Below are 26,389 nucleotides of genomic sequence, written 5' to 3' on the forward strand. Positions count from 1 at the left end.
CTGATTCACTGTGCATTATTGCCTATGCCATCAGCCATCAGACATCAGAATGCTTGTTGTTACATTCCAAAATCACTATCTGCCCAAGTCATCTCTTTGACATAGGCATTTGTGACACCACATACAAAAATAGCTCGGCTGACCACAAAGTGAAGCATGACCTAGGCAATTGTGGCTAACGAAATGTTTCCTCCGTGACTCCATGATGGTGTTGTGATGTTCTCACCTGTTTCTCAGTCAGGATGACCCTTCCCAGTAGCTGGTCTTCTAAACCTCTCATGGTGACGGTGAAGTCGATGATGGAGGTGCGAGCACTGATCTCTGGGGTGTACGCTGGGTTGGGTAGCTTGGTGGTCACATACAGACGGAAGCCTCGCATCACATCCACTTCCTTGTCTCCTACTTTCACCTGATAGAGAACATTGATTGATTGATTGTACTTTATTGTCCCCGAGGGGAAATTTGTCTTGGGCATGGTACTTTCATGCTTCAAGTGCAACAGTGACGATACATACAACATACAGTAGACAAAATAAACAACAGGACAGCAACAAACATTGAGTGACATTGGCAGCAGTTTCCACCTGGACATGGCATCATTTGGTATAAATATATATTGCACATGGCCCTTCAAGTGGAGTCTAAGATAAAGTGCAGGTGCTGGTGATCATGTCCTAATCATCGTTTCTGCTTGAGAGAATTGATTAGTTTAATGGAGAATGGGACAAATGATAGTTTTAAGAGCTTATAGTTACATCTTGGCATGCGAAGCCTTCTACCTAGGGGGAGAACTTCGTATTCTGTGGAGAGCGGATGTTGGGGGTCTGCGATTATCTTGTTAGCCTTGTCCAGGACAGCTTTTTCATATAGTTTATTTAGGATCACATAGTCTCTTTCACCTACAATTTTCATAACATGAAGACAGACAGCCAATGCTGACTTCAGCTCAATACAACTCTTTGCAATACATTAACCTATACATATGTGTAATAACCCCCTATACATGTGTAATAAGACTGCAATATGCTGTTCCAAAGCAATTTGGTAAAGTCATTGGAAGGTGAACATTTTGTTATCGCACAAGTGGATACAGAACCGTCCTCATTAGTGTTCGTATGGTGAGACTGACGACACTCCCTCACAAGTTTAGAGACCTTTAATAGAGTGTGTTGTTGATATTCCTGCTAATATTGTCATATTTGTTTTTTAAAGACAAATATGGTTCGTATTTGAAACGTTAAAAATAGGAAGTAAACACAAACAAAGCCCTCGATGTCAGCGCCACAAGTACGGTAATTAAAAGTGTGATCTATCACAGCTCTGAATCTGCTATTTTTTGCCACCTTCAGTTGTTTACACCTCGTTATATTAATAGAAATTAAAAACCTGTTAGAAAAGAGAGTGTTGCTCCTATCTTCCTTTTGCCTTTTTTTTTGAAGCATGTGAAGCAGCTGCTGAGGCTGCTGACTAACTAGCATCAAATTTGCGCCAGGACTTGAGAGGCGTTAATGAGATGGGGAGAGATGAGATGGGGAGAGATGCCTCCAGACAGAACAGACTGTCAGTCAGCCTCTGAGCTCCAACTTCTCTGGCAGCTGGTCCAGTCTCCACACAACGGAACTGACATAGAAAAGATAACTTAACCGCAGCACTGGGACACCTTCATCGGCGCAGTGAGCCTGTTCAAAGTTAATCCTTTTATCCTCAGAGCCATCGAATTCTAATTGCTGCCTGCCTACATAATTCTTATTTCCTGTGATATCCAGGATATAAGCAAATGTGGCTTCAAGACTGTAATTTACAGACAATAAAATGCAGACTGGATAATAAGCGTTCTCACTCAAAATATCTCCCCATAGCATAGTTAGTTAGTAAATAATGAGGAACACATGAGGATATTTTCTTTTACTGATGATAGTAATAATAACGAAGAGGAGGAAGCAGCATTTACATTTTCTATATTAATAGCAAATGGGCATTATGAAAAGCAGAGGGCTTTCCTAGGCCAATGACCTCATCGTAAACCCTTTCATAAGATGAAGTGAGTGCTCATAGTAACATAACAAAAGATGAATCACTCATACTGTATATATATATATATATATATATATATATATATATATATATATATATATACTGATATTAAACACAAGAACATAGTATAACATAGTATTTCACTCTATAAAAAGGACATCTTATTTCCTTGTGCCAGCAATTACCAGCAATTACCATCCCCTCAACCTGATAAATGCCCCTCTTTATTGTATTGATGGGAGAGTGTTTTTCTGTTCTGTTGCTACGTATTGAGGCATCCTGTAGGAAGGATGTGTATGGGATAAGAATAGGCCCTGAGTTGGTTAAAAAGCCAAGTGAAATGCCTGGAGACACCATTCATTATGTCACAGTAGGGCTCACCTTATAAGTGGAGCCTGTCTTGATGAAGTTTTTCTCTAACACGTTGTCCAGAGCAGGGTCCAGCTCCTCGCCCACATCCTCGATCAACATGGGGCGCCCCAGAGACAGGCTGTCCTCCAGGTGGTTCCTGAAGTACTTGTGATTCAGGGAGGTGATCTGTGACAACAGTAAAGGCTCATTACTAACACAGCATGGTCTCCTCGCCAAAAAAGACATTATCAGACCAGAAATGGGATTCACTCTGGAAGATACCCCTAAAAGGGTCGGTACCCTTATATACCAAGCTTTCGGAAAAATTCAATAATATAGTGACACATTCTAATGCTTTGTTCCTCGTGTCGGGATTCGATGTAATGATCCGACTTTTCTTTCGAAAAATGGGAATACATTTCAGCATTGTTGAAAATCAATGACACAATCGCTAACTAACACAGCTTGTTTTGTGAGCCTGCTAACAATGTAACGTCGTGTTATAGTCAACTAGATAGCAGTGGGTATTACTCACCGCAATACATTTCGTTGCAGTATTTTGGCCTGAGTTTCTGTTGTGATTCTCAACAACGTTGAAACGTAGTTCCGTGTTTCAAAAGAAAAGGTCAGAACATTTCGATGGGTTGCCGACATACGGACCAAATGATCAGACTGTGTCACATATTCTCCCATAGACCTTGGCATTGGGGGGGGGGGGGGGTATGAGAGAGTGGGACCAGAGAGAAAACACAAATGCCCCAACCTGGAGCTCGTTTTTGGCTTCCTTGTTCTTGATCCAGATCTTGCCCTGGGTCTGAGGGTCGATGAGCAGGGGGAAGCGGGAGGCCTTGGTGGCGATGATGCCATTCTGGATGGACAGGTCATCGTTGGGTAGTCCCTGTAGGTTCCACTCGCTCACCGTAGGAGCGTCGATCAGCATCTCCGTCAGGTTGAGGTTGTTCCCGAACGGGATCCGTCTGGTGTTCATCTCCCTCTGCCAGTCCGTCAGCAGAAGGTTCCGGAACTCCTGGTTAAACGGGCCGGAGTAAGACAGGAACGCAGTGGCCAGTAACACGTCCCCTAAACCAGGAAATAAGCACATAGAGAACAGGTTCAGAATCACTATCCCTCTATCCCTTTAGCGAACTAAAGCTGAATAATACATTTCCCCCATTGGAACAGAAATAACTGTCGAAAAGAACCCACCGACGAGGCGCTTGGTCTGGGCAGCAAATTCTTTGCTCTGCTGGGTCCAGCGCTCCTTCTCTCCAGCCAGGCCGCTAATGAGGCTGGAAGCTGTCTGCATCTTGTGCCTGCAACGTTCAGCATCCTCCAACAGGGTCTGACACACACACACACACACACACACACACACACACACACACACACACACAAACAGGTTTGGCAAAGCCATCAAGGTATTTTTGAAGCACATCTGTCACATTCAGTGTGTGGATGAAACACATAATAGGCATGTGTTTTAAGAAACCCCCCCCAAAAAACTGCCTAATTCAGAATTATTTTAAACACCAAACAAACAAAAAGTTAACACCCATCGTATGACACGAAAACACTGGTGAAAATGTAAAATCTATGCCCCTTGAGACCCTAACCCTAACCCTTAATCACAGACTAATCAACTAATGAATGAATCGTTTATACAGTCGTTTGTATTTTATTATCTGGGACATTGACGCACACGATGATTAGGCTCATTTGTAAAAGAACAATGAGCACAGAAAGAACATGTTATACAAGGCCAGTCTGCACCATGTTTCATTACATACGTTTGTGCAATATGAAGGCAAGAGCAACTTTAGAATTTCTATTATCTGACTGCTGCTGTTTTATACTAAATGTTGGATTTTTGCCTGTAACATAATGTTGACGGCCATTAACAATTCTGCATTCACATTTAATAATAATAATAATAATTCATTATATTTAATGAATAATGATAAAGGCTTTTCAATGACTCAAAGACGCTGTCAATATGGGTACACAGAAAACACTGAAACAACAAGCAACAGATAACATGGGCACATAGAACACAGTCTTGACGAACAGGTGCAGGAAACAAATAACAGAGCAATGTCCAGGGGAGGGAGGAGATGGCAAGGTTAGGGGGGATGGTTAAGGGTAGGGAAGGTTGTATGCATGGGAGAACAGGTAGGTTTTGAGGTGGGATTTAAAAGTGGAGAGTGAGGGTGAGTCTCTGAGTGGATGAGGGAGAGAATTCCAGAATCGGGGTGCAGCTCGTGAGAAGGCACAGTCTCTGAAGCCTTTGAGTTTTGAGGGTGGGACAGTGAGGGCGGAACAGTGGATGAGGATCGGAGGGTACAGGTAGGGCGATGGGGGAGAAGGAGGTCAGTCAGGTAAGGGCATTTAGGCATGGCCAGCATATTAAGTGTTGTTTTTCAGACATTTAGTTGTTAGTCATTACAACCTTTTGAAATGGTTAGATTGAAAATACAGCTGCTTCAATACAAAACAAGCCACATTTTCATTTGATTTGGGACAAGTGAGACACTGGACTTTACTGTAACATAGCAGTGTGGTCCCCTGTGGCGGTGCTCTGAGGCTCTGTTGGTAGAGCATGGCGCTAACAACGCTTAGGTTGTGGGTTCGATTCCTGCTGGGACCATATATACTGAAAAATGTATGCACCACTCACTGCAATGTATTATAATATAATAATATAATGTATATAAATATACATTTTAAAACAATTTTTCACCTGTTTCTCCATCAAGGCCTTCTCGTACTCCGCTTGCACCACGTCTAGTTCTGCCTGCTTGTCGTCCAGCTCAGCCTGGGCTGTCTGCAGGTCGATGTTGGCGATGGCCAGTCGGTTCTGCTGCACAGCGAGATTAGCCTAGGGGGAGAGTCATCAAATATTAACAGGAAGCTCCAGACCTTCCCTGGCTGACTCCAGGCACAGATGCCGTGTTGTAAACAAGAAATCAATTTGCGAGTTTGTGTTACACATAAATGTAAAAAGGTCACTGGGAGACGAGGGACTAGAGTTACCCCCTCAGGGAACCTTCCTCTGTGGTAAAAGGCGAGCGAGGGGACAGTCAGAACCCAGTGAATATGCCAAACCAAAGTGGAATGTGACAAAACTAACTAGCTTCTAATGAGCGCGTCGAGATAAATACTGATGCAAAGGTAAACCGACAACAGAAAAAAAAAGGCTGTTTATCGTGAACGAGCGGAGAGGTTCTCTCTTTCGCTCTTACCGGCCGACTGTCCGACTCGTTCGGTTTACCGAAAAGAGAAAGAAAGTGTGTGAAATAGAGTGTGAAATATGACAGATCCAATCCTATTTAGCCTGGGGGGGCTGGGGGGCTGGGCATGAGGGGGGGGAAAAAAAAGGTTCTCCCACCTTTAAGGGGAGAACCTCCTTGTTGATGGAGAAGAAGGAGGCCATGGCTTTGGTCCAGGAGCAGAGTCCGGCTACGTTTCCACACACGCGCTTGGCCGTCTCGATGTTGTAGTCGGCCATGTCAAAGTAAGGGAGCAGAAGCTCCACCACCTCTTCGTTAATGGTGTCCTTGGGGAATTGCTGTGAGAGAGAGAGAGAGAGAGAGAGAGAGGGTGGACTCTGTGATGTTAAGGAGCAGAAGTGCATCGCTACTACACACTGGCAGTATTGTACTATACAGCGGATGCTGGAGGCATCCATTAGATCTGGTTAGAATAAGCCTGAGCCTTTCACCATTGAGTGCATTTCGAGGATTCGATTTTGCACTCTTCATAAAGAAGAAATAGTATTGATGTGTGGAGCTCCAAAACATACTTTTTCAATGGCACAAAATGATATGGTTCAAAAGAAAAAGAACATTGATGGTTTTCTTGAGCAGAGACATGTATCCTTTCAATTAGTTTGGCCCAAATGGAACATAGTGGACGGAGTCCAAACATACTGTCTACGTTCTATCATTTGGAATGACTAGGTAGTCACTGCAGCACTGTATAAGCAGTTCATTTCTTGGAACAGACAGGCTTGTTCTGCTCCTTTTACTTCCTACCCGGACACAGTATGGTATCTGCGATGTTAGCAGGTTTAGAGGTTTTTCATGTTCGGGGTTGTGTGTCCTCACATTACGTTCCCCTAGTAGGGATGCTGTGAGTAGCCTGGAGCAGCATGGTTAGATGTGGTACTACCTGCAGACTTCCCAGGAAGTTCCCTGCTGTCATGAGCTTGAGAGATTCCTGCCAGGCGGGCATGGCGCAGTTCTTCTCCGGGTCGATCTTGACGGTGTTGACCCTCCTCTGGAACAACAGCAGCACGCAGTCCATGATGCGCATGATCAGGTGGGGTGGTCTCCCTAAGGTCCTCACCGTGGCGATGTCCGACGGCTTGATGGTCTGGCCCGGGAGAACACAACACGAGTTAACGGGAGGAACATTCTGTCCATTTTACACAAGTATGTATAGTACAGTATGTAATAATAATAACACTAATAATACTAATAATACTAATAATAATAATAATACATTCGATTTATATAGCGCTTTTCTAGACACTCAAAGACACTTTACAAACTGAAAAGATCGAGCAGTAATAATAAAAGGAACAAAAAAGTAAATAAAAGAAAGTATGGGGGCCTAATTAAGGTAGTGCTGGGGACACATGGAATGGAATGGAATGGACTTTATTTGTCATTGCTACAGTACAGGTACCAAACAACGAAATTTAGGAGGGGTGGCTCCCCTGGTGTTACACATTTTAGACACATGGGAAGGGGAGGGGGAGAGGGCATTATATACTATGTACTGTATGTATATAGTTACAGATGTGAACTGTACAGCGCCTTTCAATAAAAATAAAATCATCAAAGAGATGGCTGAGTAGGTAGATTTCGTAGAGCAGTTAGGCTGAGTCATTAGTCTTCCTGTGGAGTTGGACGGTTAATCTTTATGTATGGAGCACAGGAACGTGCTCTGACATTTGGATGTTGTATTACAGTCCTGTTTCTCCGCAGCCCCGCTCACGAAAACGAGTCAGGAGGTCATCCTCGGAGTCAGCATTGACGTTCTATCATAACAAATACCTCACCAGGAGCGATGCAGAGGTTTTAGGCTGCATACGCTGCAAAAGAATTTCGAAGTAAGATGAAATATCTTGTCTGACACCTAGTTTGAAGATATCCTTTACTTGTTTTAACAAGTCTTGGCAGGTGAAATTTCCCTCTTCTGTTGGCAGATAATTATGCTTAATTTAAATAATATACCCCGCCCCCCCTCCATTTTATTACGTTTTTATCTTGTTTTTGAGAGCTGACTTTCTGCAGTGTGCTTCTTTAGAGGCGGGGAGCCTGCTCTGATACTGGCCGACACTGATTCGGCTCATGGAATTAGGAGAGAGACAGTGACCAGAACAGGCTTTGAAAGGTCCACAGAGTGTGCAATTACGGTCTGGAAGTGCTACGAGTGTAGGGGGGGGGGGGGGGGGGGAGAGTGCAAGGGAGGGTGAGGGGTGATAGCGTGGGGGGAGAGCAGGGGGGGTTTGCAGGGGGGAGAGAGCAGAGGGATAGTGAGTGCAAGGCCGCTGTCATACCGGCACAGTATGAAAGCCCCTACAGGAAGGGCTGCCATCACAGCTTCTATTTTTACAACCTCCAAGGTGGTAGATATGTAATTACACCGTAGCTGCAGGCTCCATATCACCACTAAAACATCACAAGCCAGCAGCCACCGGGGCCCAGCTGCAGCAGAGCTGCACAGGCTGTGAATGAAAGACTCACACACACACACACACACACACGGACCCGATCACAATCTCTCTGCAGTCACACGGCAGAGACAGACAGACAGAGACAGACAGACAGACAGACTGAGGGAGATAGATAGAGGACGACCGACCACAGACGGACACTGTACCCAACACAAGAATAATGGGATACTAGTATTTCGAAGGACCACCCTCCGTCGCCCCCCCATACACACCTTAAGGGCAGCCTCGGCCTCCTGCAGGGCTGGCTTGGCAGCCTCCAGCTTCTCCTCGGCAAAGGCCTTGTCGGCGGAGATGCTATCCACAATGGCCTGGGCTTTGTCCTTCACCTTCTGCACCTCCACTTTCACCTTCTCTGCCGCCTGCGCTTTCACTGTCACCTCCTTCAATACCTGCGAGGGAGCGAGAGAACAGAACAGAACTGAACACAATGACAGTACAGTACAGTACAGTACAGTACAGTACAGTCATCAATGACTCACTTGCTTTTAACCATTTTCATAAGGCAGCTGGTCCCCCCCCCCCCCCCCCCCCCCCCCATTTTTACAAAGCGTTAACTTATGACATCTCAAAGCCCGTTTAAAGCCCAAAGTATCGATATTGTGTTAGCCTGTGGCTGGGAAATATGTGCCAGAGGCTTTTCATCGAGCGAATCCTTTCCAGCCTGACACCACATGACAGATTGAATTAAGGGTTTTACGGGCAGACAAACACTCTCTCTCACGCACACACACACACACACACACTCTCTCTCACACACACACGCATACGCACCATGTCTGCCTTCACGTTGGCGACCTGGAGCTCCTTCTCCTTCACCTCCAGTTCCTTGCTGAGCAGAGCGACAGACTCAGAGGCCTCCTTCAGCTTCTGAAGGCCCGTGTTCATCCTGCAGTGGAAACACAGGGATCAACCATGGTTCTACTGTATGTTGTTACTAGAGCAATTGCAGTTAGTATATCGGGGCGGCTGGAGGTAGAGCTGGCGTCTAATGATCGCAAGGTCGGCAGGTCGGCTTGTGCGAACCCCAGCTGGCCACATGTTGACGTTGTGTCTTTGGGCAAGACACTGAACCCAAAATTGCTCCCAATGAGCGGGCCGGCGCCTTGCATGGTAGCTTGCCGCCGTTGGTGTGTGAATGGGTGAATGAGAGGTCATTGTAAATCGCTTTGGAATAAGGCGCTATATAAGTCAGTCCGTTTACCATTTAGTTAGTACAGGGACTAGAGTTACTAAAGAGGTATAAGGACAACAACATTAAGGGCCCTATTATGCACTTCATAAGTCTTAAGCAATAAGACGAGGCGGTAGATCTAAACTTAAGACGTGGAGGCGTGGTCAAGGCCACTTTGCTATTATGCGTGCGGTAGTGGGCGCCTAAGACCCGGCGCTAAGCCCAGAAATTAGTCATGGGTGTGTTTTGGGCGTCTTCTCAATCAACCCAATCAGCGTGCCAGGTGCCATTCCCTTTAAGAACCGGCTGCGTTAAGTCATAAGCGCTATGCTATTATGCAGTTCATAGGCGCAGGATCCGCCGCACGACCCCGTGGCCGGCAGCCCCAGAGGAGATCGCCAGGCAGACTAGCTGACTGGCTCCTCGAGCCCAGCACCGTTATTCTGGCACCCCGGGTGCGCTGTTGCGCGACGGATCCTTGTCCGGAAATAGTCCTATACCGCCCTCTGGAGCGGCCGCTCAATATGCCGCTCCCTGTGTGCCTCGGCCATATCCGGATCTGGCGAGACCGGGATTCGATCCCAGTCCCCGGTGGGCAGCTTGCACTAGTGGCTAGTGCTTAGACCGCTACGCCACCGCGGGGCTAGCTATATCTATTTCTTAATTGTATATATTGTAACGACCCTGTAGAAGGCCCGTTAGCAGCTCGGCCAAGGGAGTTAACTCTCTTGTCGTTGTAGCTAGCGCTGTTTGTAAGCTGAAGGTACCCTAGTAGGTTCCATACCCGCTTAGGGGCAAGCTGCTCTACCCCGCCGTTCACTACAATATCATATTTTATACCAATGGGGGAATGACAGTAGCCTACCTGGTGGCTAATGTCTGTACTTCTGAGCGTTTCTCCTTATAGATGGCCTTGTAGCCTTGGATGAAGGACAGGTAGGACTTGGGCGTGACGTGGGTGGAGCGTCGGTATCTCTGGAAATAATCCACACACTTTTCTGCAACGCCGTCCTGGAAAGAACCCATGCACTGCACGACCTCCCCCTTCACCAGGGCGGAGCAGTCGATGTCGTAGACGGACAGGAAGTGTTCTGACACTGGAGAGGCCGAACAGAGAGGGAGAGAGAGAGAGAGAGAGAGAGAGAGAGAGAGAGAGAGAGAGAGAGAGAGAGAGAGAGAGAGAGAGAGAGAGAGAGAGAGAGAGAGAGAGAGAGAGAGGGAGGGAGAGGGAGAGAGATAGAGGGAGAAAGAGAGAGAGAGGGAGAGAGAGAGAGAAAGAGAGATTGATTGGAGATTAAAAGGAATCATGAAAAGTGTGCAGTCCCATGCACAAGCGCACACACACACACACACACACACGGTTGAGAAGACTTCTCTTATCTACAACTTATTACTTAACTATAATTGAGGTTTGATTGTTGTTGTATGTGTCCCTGATTTATTTAATCTTAGAACCATTATAGAGTATTACAGGTCTAAGAGTCATTTCCATGAAAATTGGGCTCCATATTGGGCTCCATAAGTGGTTATGTGAAGACGACATTACGGAAAAAGCAGTAATACATTCACTTTCATCAGAACACATTGAATTAACCTGCAATGAGAGCATCTTTAGGCCAGCGACTGAACCAGTCCATGGTGCAGCCTGAGATCAGAGCAGGGAACTTCAGGGCTCGGTTGCGGAACTTGTCCCCTACCGGAGAGAAGCACAGAACCACGTGCAGGTTCTGCCTGACCCGACTCATGAAGTACTCATGTAGGTTCTCATTGGTGGGTGGTCGTCGAGGGAACTCTCTCTTCATGACTGGAATGAGGTCACTGATGATCTCGTCGATCTCGTCTCGAGCGAAGAGATTGGACACCTGATAACACACAATATTTCCCAATGATCAAACATACTGTAGCACAGCTTAGGCCGGCCCGATAGGATCGCAAATGTGACAGGGTCTGGTTAAAAAGTCCTCAAGGAGGACAATGTCATTTGTGACACGGTTTGATGAAAAGGTCCTCATGTCGGGATTTGTGAAACCTCATAATCGAGCCAAAGAAGTCTGGTTGTGAAAACATATTTTTTCCAGTTTTTGGCATAAGACGAAAATGTAAGCGATGAAGAACCCACTCAATATCATAACCAACAGTTTTACAATCACTAAATACCTACACTTTATTAGCAAAGTTGGGTTAAAGATCTGTTGCAGACCTACTAAACATGCAACACACTGTACAGTATGTTTCATGCACCATTTTAGTGTGTGTGTGTGTGTGTGTTTGTGTGTGTGAGTGCGTGTGAGTGCGTGTGTGTGTGTGCGTGCGCGGGTGTGTGCGCCCGTGTGTGTTTACTACTATAGTAATCTGGTCGGTCTGGTCATGTGAGACATCACCAGGAACCAGTTTCAAAGAGAGAGAGAGAGAGAGGGGTGGGTGGGTGTTTTACAAGTAGTTTGTCATTGTCAAACTCTACTCCACTGTACAGGCTGCAAATTCTCCCTCTCACTCTCCCCATCACCTCCGTCTCTCCCACTACTCTCCTTTCATACTACGAGGGATCCCTGAGAAGAACCACAGAGCATTATAATGGTGTCCAAGGGGAGACGACAAATGCTGGGCTTGGTCCTGGCCGTCCTCGGCTTCCTGGGAAGCATCGTTATCTGTGCTCTCCCTACCTGGAAAGTGACAGCCTTCGTCGGGTCCAACATCGTCACGGCCCAGGTGATTAGTGTAAGGAGTACGACTCCCTCCTCGCCTTACCCCAGGACCTGCCAGAGCTCTGATCCTAATAGCCATCATCGCCGGCGTGTTCGGAATCCTGCTGGGCGTTTCGGGGGGGACGTGCACACATTTTGTGGAGGACGAGAGGGCGAAGTGCAAAGTGGCCATCGCCAGTGGCGTCGTCTTCATCGTGGCGGGGCTTCTGTTCTTGGTCCCGGTGTGCTGGACGACAAACACCATCGTCAGGGACTTCTACAACCCTGTCCTGAACAACTCCCAGAAGAGGGAGCTGGGGGCCTCGCTCTACATCGGCTGGGGCTCTGCGGGGCTTCTGTTCCTGGGAGGGGGGCTCCTATGCAGCTCCTGCCCCCCCAGCGATGAGAAGGACTACGACGTGAAGTATTCCAAGGCCCGCTCTGTGGACAGCAGCAAGGCGTAGGTGTAGAAGAGACAGACCAGCACTGTGGGTTAGAGATTAGGGATGGGAGTCTGGTAGGAACAGGGCAGGGAGAGGACATAGGGGGGCTGGTTTAGAGTGGTAGTCCCAGGGAAATGTACTGACTGTTAACTGGGATAACACAGTGAGATATGTGCATATGTGAGGAAGTAGTCAGTGTCACAACCATTGAATGTTTGTCAGTGCCAAGACAGTTGTATCTAGAGTAAGCCCTCCATGCATACTTTTAATGTAAATAAGTTATTCATTATGAAATTCCAGTGAATTTCTAAATTCTGAGAAATATCTACAGTACCTTCCAGCATTATAAGAACTGCACTGGTCTGATTTCTGAAATATGATATTGGACACTCTCTCTCAAAACAGTTCTGGCAACAGTTAGAACAGTTGGAAACGTTTTTACTTCAACTGTAACGTGAATTTTGTTTTATACTGTATATGTTTGTTTGTAAGTCAGTCATTTGTTTTGCCATTATGACATTTGGTTTCAGCTATGCTGTGTATCAGACTCAATACTACAATTTGTTATTTGAATGCCAAGCTGTAGTTTAAGAAATATATTATTACTCAAAATTAACATTTATTAAAAATATCTATGTTTTCAATTGAATTTCCCTTTCCTTTACAACTCATGACAAATTTCTGAATTTCTGTTACTCAGGAGAATATCACAGTTACCAATACAACTTGCTGGGCAGATGTTGCTAATCTGAAGTATTTGAACATAACAGGTTTTGTTACGAAGAGATAACAATGTGGCCAGGGAGGGGGAAGGAGGGAGCGGATGTGTGTGTGTGTGTGTGTGTGTGTGTGTGTGTGTGTGTGTGTGTTGGGGCAGGTGGGGTTTGACTGCATTCCTCATTCAGATTAGCACCCCTTAGCACCTATTAACTAATTAATTAATTTTTTCAGGATCAGCTAAAACCTTCAATCAATTGCCCAGTTAATGATAACTGCAGTGGGCAAAATAAGAACAATGTACTATGGTACTGTGTCTGGTGTACTATGGTACTGTGTCTGGTGTACTATGGTACTGTGTCTGGTGTACTATGGTACTGTGTCTGGTGTACTATGCACAACCTTCACCTGAAGCTGGGCCTCCACTTCCTTATTGCAGGCCACACCAACGTTGGCCCTGACTGGTGCTTTGGACGGGTCAAACAGTGCTTCAGAAACACCAGAGTGGACACATTGTCAGACATTGCCTGGGTTGTGAGCGACAGCTCTCCTGTGAAGCAAGTGAACATCCCCCAGCTTGTAGGACTGGAGGATGGCACAGTGTGTGTTGAAAGCTACGACTGGCATAAGCATCTCTGTGGCTACTTCCAAGTGCTCCCAAATATTAAGAGTTACCAGCACTACAGTATTTTCGCTTGACGCTGAGAAGGCTTTCGATCGGCTTGAATGGTAAATGGACTGACTTATATAGCGCCTTTATCCAAAGCGCTTTACAACGGCCTCTCATTCACCCATTCAGACACACATTCACACACCAATGGCGGCAAGCTACCATGCAAGGCACCGGCCCGCTCACTGGGAGCAATTTTTTGGGGGTTCAGTGTCTTGCCCAAGGACACTTCGACATGTGGCCAGCCGGGCCTCGAACCGCCGATCTGCCAACCTTGCGATCAGTAGACGGCAGCTCTACCTCCTGCGCCACAGCCGAATGGAGCTACATGTGGGCTGTTTTAGACCATCTTGGTTTTGGGGTTAGTTTCATTGCTATGATTAAGACTTTGTATAATGCACCGACCGCTTCTGTTCTCACAGGTAATGTTATTTCCCCTCCAATCCAACTGGAGCGCTCAGCTAGGCAGGGCTGCCCATTGTCGCCATTCCTGTTCTGTCTCTCTCTTGAGGCCTTAGCCCAGGCCATCAGACAGAGTACTTCCATTTCCCCTATTTCAACTCTAGATCATAGTCACCACATCTCATTATATGCTGATGACATTCTATTATTTCTAGATAATATTGATACTTCTGTCCCCCATGTGTTAGAAATGTTTGAAGATTTCGGTAGATTGTCAGGCTATAAGATTAACTGGATGAAGTCAATTCTAATGCCCCTTAGTCCTTCAGCAAGAACCTCCTGTCTCCCTAGACATATCCCAGTGAAAGATACATTTACTTACCTTGGCATCACTATATACCAAACCATACCACGGATAATTAAAGATAACTTTGATGTAACCTTGAACAAAATCAAAACGGATATTCAAAGATGGGATAGCCTCAAAATATCTCTTCAGGGCAGAGTCACGATAATCAAGATTAATGTTTTGCCAAGGATCAACTTCCTGTTTGCCATGTTACCATTACCCCCACCACCTAAATACTTTGATGATATTAACTCGTTGGTCTCAAGGTTCATATGGGCTGGCAAACGCCCGAGAATCTGTCTTACAACTTTGCAACAACCTAAATTGTCGGGTGGGATGGCAGTTCCAGATTTTAAGATGTATTATTTAGCTTTCGAGACTCAAGCCTTTACGTACCTGGGTGAATCCAAATTCCAAAGTACCTTGGAGGTCAATAGAAGCAGGTCTGGTCAGTCCAGTCAGATTAGAGGATTTACTTTTCTCAGGCACTGGACGTAGGACTCTCAGTCATAGATTTGGTCGCATTATAGATAACGCCCTTAAGGTGTGGAAAGCGTCTGAGAGAATCATGGGAGGTTCCTTGCGATTCTGTTCCTCCACTCATTTATGGAATAACCTAAACTTGATGTCGGGGAACCGACCATTCACCCAGCAAACATGGAGCTCTCGGGGTGTAAATACTCTCAGAGACCTGTATGACAATGATGGCCTAGTTTCATTTCAGCACCTCCAAACTAAGTTTGTCCTTCCAGCATCATCATATTTTGTTTATCTACAGCTGAGGTCCTCACTCAAGGCCTATGGAGTGCCTTGGCGCTCCCCACTTCCAACTCACCCCATGATAGCCTGGATTGAACATACCCCAACCTCTCGTGGCTGTGTATCCAGAATCTATCGCAATCTAGTGGACACGATTAAAAAACCACTTGCGGTTGAGGCTTTATGGAACCGAGAGCTTGGTGAATTGGATTTCCACCCAAACTGGGACACAATATGGTCTAATCTCAATTCAACCTCCAAAAACTTAGCTCATCAGTTAATTCATTTTAAAGTCATCCACAGGGCCTATGCTACACCATATAGAAGATATTTAATGAAACTACAACCCAACTACTACTGTCAATTCTGCACTACCCCCACACCAGGTTCATTTCTCCATATGTTCTGGGAGTGTCCAGTCGTGGCAACTTTTTGGAACCATGTCAATTCTGTGATGTCCAAGTTATTTAAGACTGACTATGTTCCTAATCCATGTTTATGTTTGCTCAATGACGACTCTGATTTTGATTTAAGTATTACGCAAAAGAAAATGTTATTTGCTGGTTTCACCTCTGCAAAAAAGACTATTCTTCAACATTGGATGACACCTGATTTCTGTATGAACACTTTTTGGTTTTACTCTTTACAGAGGATTGTGAATCTTGAGTGCACAACGGCCAGATTGAACAAAGCGAGGCCCAGAACAGTTGATGCGTGGAAGGCTTATTCATTGAACTTGACCAACCTGACTACTCTGTAATTGGATTTTCCATTTACCCCAATCCGGATTGTGTTATATTTCTACTATTTGGCAATGACTTGTCCGCTACACTACCCCTTTTCTTTTTTGTTTTCTTTCTTTTTTTCCCCCTCCTTTCCTTTCTTGTTATGTATTGTCATTGTTATGTGTTGTTAAAAGCAATAAAAAATCTTGATCACAAAAAAAAGAGTTACCAGCACTTCAGGTATGTAATCATTGTCACTGTATTAGCAATTCTATTTTATGAACATAGTATTTCATTAAAAAATTGTTTTGGTAACAGTGGACAATAATTTTAAATGTACTGGCTTCTATTTTATTACAGCTTTGATGCCCAGAGACCTGGTGTGGTTTTGGCCACTGAACATGACACAAGACACTGAACCCCAAATTGCTCCCAATGAGCAGGCCGGCGATTTGCATGGTAGCTTTCCGCCAGTGGTGTGTGAATGTGTGTGTGAATGGGTGTGTGAATGGGTGTGTGAATGGGTGAATAAGAGGCCACTGTAAAGTGCTTTGAAATAAGGCTATATAAGTGCAAATCATTTACCATGTGTCATTTACCCATTAGCCAAGGCAGATGAGACAGTGAATCCAATTCACAAGTATGACAAGATGACAAGTGATCCTAAAACTGCTGTTTGTTATATCGAGTGGGCTCTTCAACACTTCGTAATATGCCCAAAAAAGCTTGGTGCTCATTTGTGCGACTTGAGAATTGCCTTCAGGCGGCCCTTTTCACCAGACCGTGTCACATACACAACTCTCAAACAACACACGTACGCAACTCGAACTCGCTCTGACAACACACGTACTGTGAAGCTGTGTTCTCCTCCTATCAAAGCGTATTTTATTCCAACAAGCTTATTTTCCTCTCACTGCCGAGGTTTATTCGCTCACAGCGCTGGCTTGTTTCCCCCTCTGCTGGAATTCTCCTCTGACAGAGTTGACACTTGTTTTCAGTTACACGGTGGAATCCCTCTGGGGTCTCATCAGAAGCTCCCCGCACCTCCACCCCCTGGGTTCAGTTGGACACCCGCTGACGGATGGATGCGCTGTGCGGGGGGGCTACGCCGGCAGTCTCTCTAGCAGGTGCCAGGACGTAGGATGCAGAGGCGCATTATTTGTGACTAACCATCTGTTTCCACTAACGTTAAACAGCACATTCCCAAGTTGACAGATCCCATTCCTCCCCGAGACAGAACCCAATGGTGGTGGTGCTTCATTTGTTCTGTATCAGGGTAAGGGATATCGCCATAATAGCTTTGTTTACTCTGCGCTAGCACCTCATGATACTGTATCTAGCACGCCCGTTCGTCTGGGGAATTAGTGGAGAAAAAAAGCACAAACGCGGCGTTTGACCTTGAAGGCTTTGTCAGTCGCTGGCCCCTTTTCTACTGTGCTCAGTGTAACAGGATATTCAGCACGCCTTCCCCCAAAGCGGGCTTGCCCTATTAAAACCATTCAAAATATCAATTATTCACCGTTTTATAAAAGCAGGCATCCACAGGGTGCGATGCAATCTTCTCTATTTATATTTTTCGGATTTGACACTAACATTTGGTGGGCTATCTGGGAGGGCTCTTTTTCTGTTTGTGCTGTGTGTGTATGTCTGTCTGTGTGTGTATGCACGCATGCATGCCTGTGTGTGTGTTTGTGTGTGTGCTTGCTTGCGTCCGAGCATGTGTGCGTGAGTATGTGTGTGCGTGTGTGTGCATGTGTGCGTGTGTGTGTGCGCGCTTGCTCGCGTCCGAGCATGTGTGTGTGCGTATGTGTGTGCACGTGCCCACAGGCACATTGGTCAGAGAGCTGTCGCTGGGTTCTAACCTCTCCAGACGAGAGGACATTATTCATGTACTCCAGGAAGGACTCATCCTTGATCTCATTGTCGGTGAAGATGAAGCTGATGCCTTTGCCCTGCTGGCCCGCGGTGCGGTACAGGCCCTTGAGGTCCTCCATCAGATTAGGGGTGTTGTAGGACCTGAGGACGGGGGGGGGGAGAGAGCACACACGGCCGCCGTCAGGTTTCTGACACTCGAGCACTGGCAGAGATGGAAGCAGCTTGTGTTTTCCAGGGAACAAGCTGCAAGCCGTCTGTTTTCTCAAGAGAGGCCGACGGAGATGAAAACACTACCCCTCATATTAATTTGTATTCGTATCCAACAGAAACATGTGATGAAAACAGTGGAAGGAATAGGCACTTGTGAAAATGCACGGGCAGCCTTAAAAAGATGACAGACCACGACGACAATAGATGAAGAAAGGAAAGAACTCTGATGTTTGGCTTATCTAAAATAAGAACCCATAGAGGACATGTAAACAAGTCATTTTTAGTCCTCAATCCCCTATAGTCCCAGCCTATCAGGGAGGGGCTCAACAGATGGTTTGGCATCTTGTAAAGATCTCTATGATCGACAATATTCTCTCAGTCAATCTAGAGTGGGAAACCAGCCTGTGCAATGAATTGCATCTTGATACTCGCTCGTGAATTGTGAATGTAGAGAGTAAGTGTGAATGTACAGGACCATATCCTATGCAGACTGAACTAACCAATTGGGGCTGAGCTGCTCAAACCCTGGGAGTAGTAGAGATATCGGTGTTCTTTTGATGCCTGGATACAAGCATGTCACTCTGTTATACAAAGATACCATCTACTGGAGCACGACAATACTGCATTACATGTGACAGTAACACATTGTCCAATCACGCATGTTTAGAGCATGATAAGACTGAATAGCTCCCGGTGAGGTGCATGCAAGGTAGCTGTTGCTAGGCAGCTGAATAGAATGCTTGAACGAATGTATGGCTCAGTCAAAGGTAAAAATACTTCTATAGCAAGTACAAAGCAACGGATCAAATCTGAGATCTCGATCTAACCATATCTCCTTATGAAAACAGGTCATCTTATTAACGTACTGTAGCATGCAATCAATTACAAGATCCACACAGAATTAGACATGGCCACATTCAGGTCAACATATGTCATACAGAAGTCAAGTAAAAAGGCGTAATGAAAGTGTTTCCGGTACCGTGTCAGTGTGATCTGAAAGGTTTTGTAGCCGGCAATGAAGGATGCCAGTTTTGTCAAGCTTTGCTTGCCTGATCCCCCCACGCCGACCAGAAGGGCATTCCCTCTGGGGGTCCGGATTATTCGAGACACCTAGAGAGAGACAGGCTTTGTTGGAGTGTGACAGCCTCATACTTTATAAAAGGAAAGTTGCGGGCATGCCACTGGCAGCTTTTTCTTCTTCAATGGAAGCACGTCTTACATCCAGTGAACTGCGTAGCCTACACTCAGCGGTGAGAAACGTTAAAGTGGCTGAGAGACTTTTCCCCAAAAAAAGTAACTTGAGTGCTGCTGATGGAGAATAACATTTGTGAAACAGCATGCTTTTGAATGTAAGGGTTATTCCAGACAATTGAATTCTGTTTTATTCGCTTTTTACTTTTTACCTTGACTAGGTGAACCATAGCATCCCTGAAGAACACCATGTCCATGCCAGCCCCCCGGATGCTCTCGTTGTACTGGGCTAGGAACATGTTGAGTCTGTCCATCAGGCTCTCAAAGGACTGGATGGGCTCGTACACCTTGGGCATGTCAAAGTCTGAGTCCTCTGGCTCCTCACCTGTGGGGACAAAAACGGGCCAATACAACAGTTAGCCATACCATTGCTCATTCCAATGATAACACTCTTCATACATAGAAGGTGCTATATCAATCCCAAATACTGTTTAATGGTAGAAATACTGTACATAGCAAATAACTAGTGCTGTCAAACGATTACACATTTTAATCAAGTTAATCACAATAATAGGCTGTGATCATGATTATGAAATCATGATTAATCACAAGTTTAAAATCCTAGTATTTAGTGGTAAACTAGTATTTTGGGGGGGAGATAAAACAAAAAGATGTGTTGTGTTGGAATAAAGAAATGCATGAATCAGAGGTACTTTATTATAACATCTCAGTTTAGTTTTGATGATTTCTGAACAAGATTAGAATCTCTTAATTTGCAGAGTAAAAAAGTCTCAGGGGTGCTTGGCTTTGCCCACAACGTCCATAATTAATTGCTTAATTATTCAATTGCTTGACTTAATTAGCAGACAACCACATAAGGAACAGTTACAAAGTAACGTCTGCTCAAAAGAGAATAGCAATTACAGCTTGCCTGTAAATTGTTTGCAAAGTAACATCTCACCCAAATGAATAATACAGTGAGTAGGTCTATTTAAGAAACTGAATGCCATAGCGATGAAGTCTATGAACATCTATGACGATTTCCATTGACCAATCAACGGTCTGCAGCGTCGCACGTCACACACAGCCTGGCCCGAAAGTACCGTTAGCTTCTAATAGTTCCTAGTCAAGAAGGGTAGCTAAAACGGCCCGGCTCGGGACGGCTCGGCACGGCTCGGTTAGCAGTGGAGAAAGCAAAACAAAACGGGCTCACGCGGGTCGGCCCGGGTCAGCACGGTAGTGGAAAAGCGCCAATAGTGTCTTTGAAGAACTCTTAGTTGAATGAGATTACTTGAAACAGTGTGAACTTATGTGACATGACTTCAGCCAACCAGTTCATAAAGACTACTTTTCTTTTAATCAATTGCTCAGCAGACAAGTTTGTTGACATTTCCAACTGACCTCTGAAGTCTCTCAAACTCCCTCAACTTTTCCCCATTCATTGTCATGGTAGACCTTAGTACTATAATGTATTATATCTTCGACCACTGGTTGGTTTTGTGGCGCTGTTTCGACTTTCAATGCTTCAGCAAGTGGAGAATTACAGAGTCATCTCCAAGGTAATTTTCATTCTCATATTGCTATGACAGGATACAGTATATCTTTATACTTTAGCACCTACATAAACTAAGAAGGACACAGGTTAAAGTATACCCTTCGTTCTTGAAATCACTTTAGCCTTGGAAGGGGAGTTATCTCAAATGTTAGAGCGCTCGCTTAGCATACGAGAGGTAGCGGGATAGATGCCACGCATGTCAGTAGAACTTGGTAATATGATTCATTTCTGTTAATGCGGGTTTCCAGATTAATCACGAGCGTTAAAGTGTTAACATTGACAACCCTACAAATAGGGATGCTCCGATTTATCGGCCACCGATTTAAATCGGCCGATTTCACTCCAAATGACTCGATCGGTGATCGGCAAAAATGGCCGATCGCAAAAACCGATTTTTTTTTTTCTGGGGAAGACAGATAACTGAACAGAAAACATAGGAGGACGTAACAGTATGTAAACCATGAAGGCCACGTTTATGATGTCTTTTATACAGCCATATCGACTGACTTGGGCTTCAGGCCCTAACTGGGTGATAGGCCAGACTTTTACTATGCCATACAAATGGGTCTGCGTTTGCTTGGTGCCTAATGGATCAAAACTTTTGTCTAAAAAGCAAAAAATATGTAGGCTATCCAGTCAGTAGGCCTACAGTTATGTATTTAAAAAAAAATCGGTATCGGTATCGGTTGATCTTGAGGAAAAAAATCGGTGATCGGTATCGGCCCCAAAAATCCAGATCGGAGCATCCCTACCTACAAATAACATATTGTTATACTATATAACTTCCATGCACAGCATGTAATGTCAAATATCTAAACTGGTTACTCCAAACACCAAAAACATTCAGGTTATCAGTGATGGTGCTGTACCTGTAGCTTCAGGTGCATCTCTCAAGAAGTCCACAAAATAGCCGTCTACTCCGAAGTCGACGACGGAGCGCTCCTCCTCCCCCAGCTGTTCCTCTACCAGACTGGCCAGAGCATGGTCGAACCAGTCCACGTCCTCGGGCATGGTGAACCGGTCCGCTATCACTCGCTTACACTCGTGCTTCCACAGCTGGAGCAGAACCTGCAATATGTGACAGGGTCTGGTGAAAAAGTCCTCAAGTAGAGCAAGGTCATTTTGCCCCGATTATGAAAGTACAGATCGTTAGCTTTTCAAACATGTCATACATTGGAAATCTAAAAATAGTTGAAGAAGATACGCTTATTTGAATGTTATCTGAATGTTTGAGGTACACTCTGAATCGAAACACACGCAAAACAGCTGCTAGTAGCTTGCTGCTAAGAAGGTACGTCGCTCTAAACATCTAACTGCATGTTTAGCACATCACAACATGCCAAAAACTACACTTAATTAGACGATCACACAGGTCCTTGCTTTTGAACACGTCCTAAAAGGGACGTTTGTCTACAAGCCATGTGTCACTTACCCAGTAGCCTATGGCAAGAAAATTATAAGTATTTAGTGATCCTAAAGCTGTTGTTTGTTATATCAAGTGGGCTCTCGATAAGCTTGAGCTTTTTGATGATTTGCGAGAATTGCCGACATGCAGACCTTTTCACAAGACTGTGTCACATATACGGTACACCGTCACTATAAACTTAATGTACGTTTATGGAAGTGATAAGTACTGTGCATGTATTAAGTACCGTACTGTGGTGCAGTCCAAGAATAACATCATTATCCAAATCATTTCAGAAAAAATAAATTAAAAAACATATTCTGACAACCACCTTGTGGCCTGGCGTTAAGCCAGCTCTGAGCACAGGGGGCCAACAGTTGTAGTAATAATCCACTCACATGTAGAGAGTTGACCACCTCTGAGGTGGTGTTAAGCATTCCCTGCCACACTCGGGACAGGTCCCTCAGGTTGAAGATGTAGTGGAACTTGGCTGGTGTGGGCAACATCTTGACCTTGGTCATCTGCCACAGATGGCGGGTCAGCGACACCAGCTTGGCCGCTGTGCTGCGGACCACCTCGGTGAAGCCTCGTCTGGCACAGTAGTGGCCGGTACCGATGACTCCTGCCCGTCAGAGGTGGAGAGGGAAGAGAGGGGTTGACATGAAGATGACATGGTAACGGTAATGTCCGGTAAACTGGTCGCAACTTGTAACCCAAAGACAACGAGGCCTTAAAAGGGGATTTGATGATAGCCCATGGTTAAATCATATTATCACTTATGAATGTGTGTGATCCCAGTGTGACCCAGTGTGTGATCCCATGAAACTTGATTGGATGTTGTACAGCATGAGGAGTACAGCAAAACTTGAGGTAAATGCTTAGTTAGTGCTGCTTATCTTTTAATTTGCTGTTTGGAACGTGCCCAAAAAAGGGTAGAGACAAACAAATCAATAAGACAAAACCAACCAAATATTTTGTCGATGGAGGCGTTAGAAGGCAGGGTGCAGTTGAAGATGGAGAACTGCCTCTTGAGTCTCTGGGGGATGTCGTTTCGTCCGCCTCCTGGGTGGATCATCGCTGCCAGGAACTGAATGTCCACAATGTTGGTGAACTCCCCTGGTTTCTCCAGATTGAAGAATCCATTCTGTTCCATCAGCTGGCGGACGATCTCATTGGTGACCTAGGGAGGGGGAGAGCCCAACATCAGAAATCAATTTCATTTTTCTTTTCATTTTTTATGTCATTCACGATCGGTTGCCTTCATTTGTCAAAATTAGTGCCGCTAGCTAACCTGATCTCCCCATTCGTTGATGACTGGCATGTTGATGTCATCCACGAAGATGGACATCTTCTTTCCCGCAGGAGGGCCGTAGGTGGTTCCCATTCGCTTGTCCACATAGCTCTCCACAGTGCGCTGTTAAGAGATTGGGCTGTTTCATCTTTGCAGACAGACATAATCAATCATGACAACAAAATCGATAGACCGCTTAGCCACGTTATAAAAAAAGGAGCACACTGTCACTGCCAGGCCTCAGGCCTATAAAAGCAATGACAAGTTAACACACCGTGTCTACATTCACATAAACTCGCTGACAAGTGACTGGAGGACATGGCATTGATCGACAAGAAATAATGAATTTCATTAATAATATTTATTTTTAATTAGGTAATCATCAAAAAAAAATCATAGAAAAACAGCGCTACTATCTAAAACAGCACTATGAGTCAAATAAAAGGGTATGCATTCAAAGGAAAGGTGTGTTAGTGTGTGTGTGTGTGTGTGTATGCGTGTGTGTGTGTGTGTGTGTGTGTGTGTGTGTGTATGCGTGTGTGTGTGTGTGTGTGCGTGGGTCTGTGTGTGCGCCTGTGTGTGTGTGTGGTGTTTCGTACAATACCTGGAACATGAGAGGCGTTGTAGCAGAGGAGAAGTTGAGACTCTTGGCCATGTGAGATTCAGGATCATACTTTGACATGTACCCTTTGATGATGACGGTCTTGGCTGTGCCTTGCTCGCCTATGCACAACACCGCCTTGGACCAAAGAGGAGAAGAGGCATTACGTGACGTTAGAATTATAAGGTTCTATCTCCATTTTTGTCAAAATTTAGTTTTTTACATAATCTGATCCATTAGGAGTTTATTACATTTTTGAGTTAGTAATTCATAAAATACAAAGGTTCTATCTCAAAAAAACATAATGGAATGTAAAAACTTTGACGCTTAATATCTCTGAACTACCCTAAACGGAGATAGAACCATATCATTCTAAGCTCACGATTAGTCTTACAGAAGCAGCTATTACACAAGAACAGATTCAAGAGTTTAACACACCACCGTAGGTGACTATAGGTTTTGCATTTTAAAGACCCTCACCATCTCACGCTTCACATGATGATGGCACGGCTGAGTGGTTACTAATATACAAGATTACGATGCGATCGATACTCCCCTTAAAAGCCCAATGAATGCTTGTCCACTCAGTAGACTCTTTAAAAAAGAAAACCCATCCATCACAGTCACACACATTGTGTGTACTCAGCAGCCAGGAGAGAATGTAGGTTAGGTTGGGTCTCCCACCTTGCCCTGCTTAGCTATGGTCTGGATGAGGAAGTCCGTGCGCACATTGTCCACGTTGGGCACTAGTATGGAGCAGTACTCGGGGGTGCAGTACGCTGGGTAAACGTACTCCTCGACCAAGGTGTTCCAGTGGACCCACTGACCTGGGAGACCAAATGGCAACACAATCACAACGTGTCACTAGATAGCTCTGCATTCTCCAACTCGTGACGTTAGAATTATAAGGTTCTATCTCAATTTTTGGTCAAAATTGAGTTTTTTACATAATCTGATCCATTAGGTTTATTAATGCCTATGTGGTGTTATTTTAAAAATGTTGACATTTTTTATTTAGTAATTCATAAAATACAAAGGTTCCATCTCACAAAACATAATGCAATGTAAAAACGTTGACGCTCAATATCTCTGAACTACCCTAAACGGAGATAGAACCGTATAATTCTAAGGTCACAAACTGTCAACACACAATGTTCAAGCCTGTAGGAAAGAGAATATCATACTAATACATTTGGGTCTCAGCATCTTGGATGTCATCTTGGATTTGAGTGAGTTGGACGTGTTGTTTTTGGAAGTTCCTCTCAGACAGTTCCTATCAGACATTTTCACTCGCATCCGTATCTTCCCATGTCCACAAGCAACGTCTATATTATCCAGCACCACCGCTCGAAATTTCAAATTGAGCCGGAGCACTGTAAATTATTAATATTATTGGTATCTTCCATCAGTAGAAGAGGATTGTACGCTTGGCTGCATTTCAATCTAGAAAGTTGTCTCCTCTCTCCCCTTGTTCCCTCCCTCCTCTATAGATCTGGCAGTACTGCATAGGTGCAAACAACACAGCCCAAACTAGAGGGGAGTCGTAGCTCACACAAGGCCAGTCCTATCATGGGAAGAAACAATGGAAACAAAGCGGCCCTGGGTCCAGTTGTTCAGAATGTTCCTGATTCTTTTTTCGCTATCCAGGATCAGATCAAGCTGGCTGATTTCCCCAATACGACTCAAGGTCAGCCAGATTAGATCTGATCCTAGATCTAAATTAAAACGTTTTCAACAGACTGGGCCCTGGTGTCGGGACGGAGCCTGTATCCTGTAAGCCCTCACCGTCGGCAGTGACATGGTAGTCAAACATGGTGTCCTCGCTGTCTGGAGGGATGTCTGGGAGGTCCAGAAGGATGCTGTCGTTGCTACGGAGCCAGTTCTCCATCTTCCTCCGGTCTTCCAGTTCCAGGAGGGCTCCGATGCTCCACATGAGAGCGAAGACGTAGAGGCGCTCCACGTGCTCCCGTGACACCTCGCCACCCTGCTCCTGAAACACACCGCGGACCAATCAACACTACGGACTACGACCCCGATACTTCTTTTTTACAGATTATGAAAGGGCAGATTGTAAGCTTTCAAAAGACGTGTCATACATTGCCATCAGAAAAAAAGAAGATATGCGTAGTTGAATGTCGGGGCACCTCAAATCAACTCACAGAGAAAGAAAACCCTTCAAAAAAGTTTTCACACTTTTCGAAAACGACTTTACCGCA

The 26,389-nt window shown here is 45.0% G+C and overlaps 1 protein-coding gene and 1 pseudogene across 4 annotated transcripts in view; one reads left to right on the forward strand and one right to left on the reverse strand.

The window, feature by feature from the left end:
* dnah5 (dynein, axonemal, heavy chain 5) overlaps positions 1–26,389 on the reverse strand; it is a gene marked incomplete at both ends in the record, with an annotated part of 112,840 nt that overhangs the window by 16,215 nt on the left and 70,236 nt on the right. For all 3 annotated transcript variants that reach the window (XM_080540149.1, XM_080540148.1, XM_080540147.1), the window contains 21 exons: positions 227–409; positions 2,416–2,571; positions 3,149–3,465; positions 3,592–3,727; positions 5,123–5,260; positions 5,771–5,950; positions 6,553–6,756; positions 8,338–8,514; positions 8,897–9,011; positions 10,162–10,393; positions 10,891–11,158; positions 17,908–18,061; positions 19,110–19,240; positions 19,534–19,706; positions 21,746–21,944; positions 22,680–22,903; positions 23,248–23,461; positions 23,573–23,695; positions 24,177–24,311; positions 24,858–25,000; positions 25,959–26,163. In XM_080540149.1, coding sequence (XP_080396275.1) covers positions 227–409; positions 2,416–2,571; positions 3,149–3,465; positions 3,592–3,727; positions 5,123–5,260; positions 5,771–5,950; positions 6,553–6,756; positions 8,338–8,514; positions 8,897–9,011; positions 10,162–10,393; positions 10,891–11,158; positions 17,908–18,061; positions 19,110–19,240; positions 19,534–19,706; positions 21,746–21,944; positions 22,680–22,903; positions 23,248–23,461; positions 23,573–23,695; positions 24,177–24,311; positions 24,858–25,000; positions 25,959–26,163 — 3,807 coding nt within the window. The remainder of the gene's footprint in view (positions 1–226; positions 410–2,415; positions 2,572–3,148; positions 3,466–3,591; positions 3,728–5,122; positions 5,261–5,770; positions 5,951–6,552; positions 6,757–8,337; positions 8,515–8,896; positions 9,012–10,161; positions 10,394–10,890; positions 11,159–17,907; positions 18,062–19,109; positions 19,241–19,533; positions 19,707–21,745; positions 21,945–22,679; positions 22,904–23,247; positions 23,462–23,572; positions 23,696–24,176; positions 24,312–24,857; positions 25,001–25,958; positions 26,164–26,389) is intronic.
* Positions 11,871–12,444, forward strand: LOC308165941 (claudin-4-like; annotated as a pseudogene). The gene has a single exon. The product of its transcript is annotated as a claudin-4-like (transcript).

The sequence above is a fragment of the Nansenia antarctica genome (genome assembly GCF_963989245.1).
Source record: "Nansenia antarctica genome assembly, chromosome: 10".
Classification (NCBI taxonomy): domain Eukaryota; kingdom Metazoa; phylum Chordata; class Actinopteri; order Argentiniformes; family Microstomatidae; genus Nansenia; species Nansenia antarctica.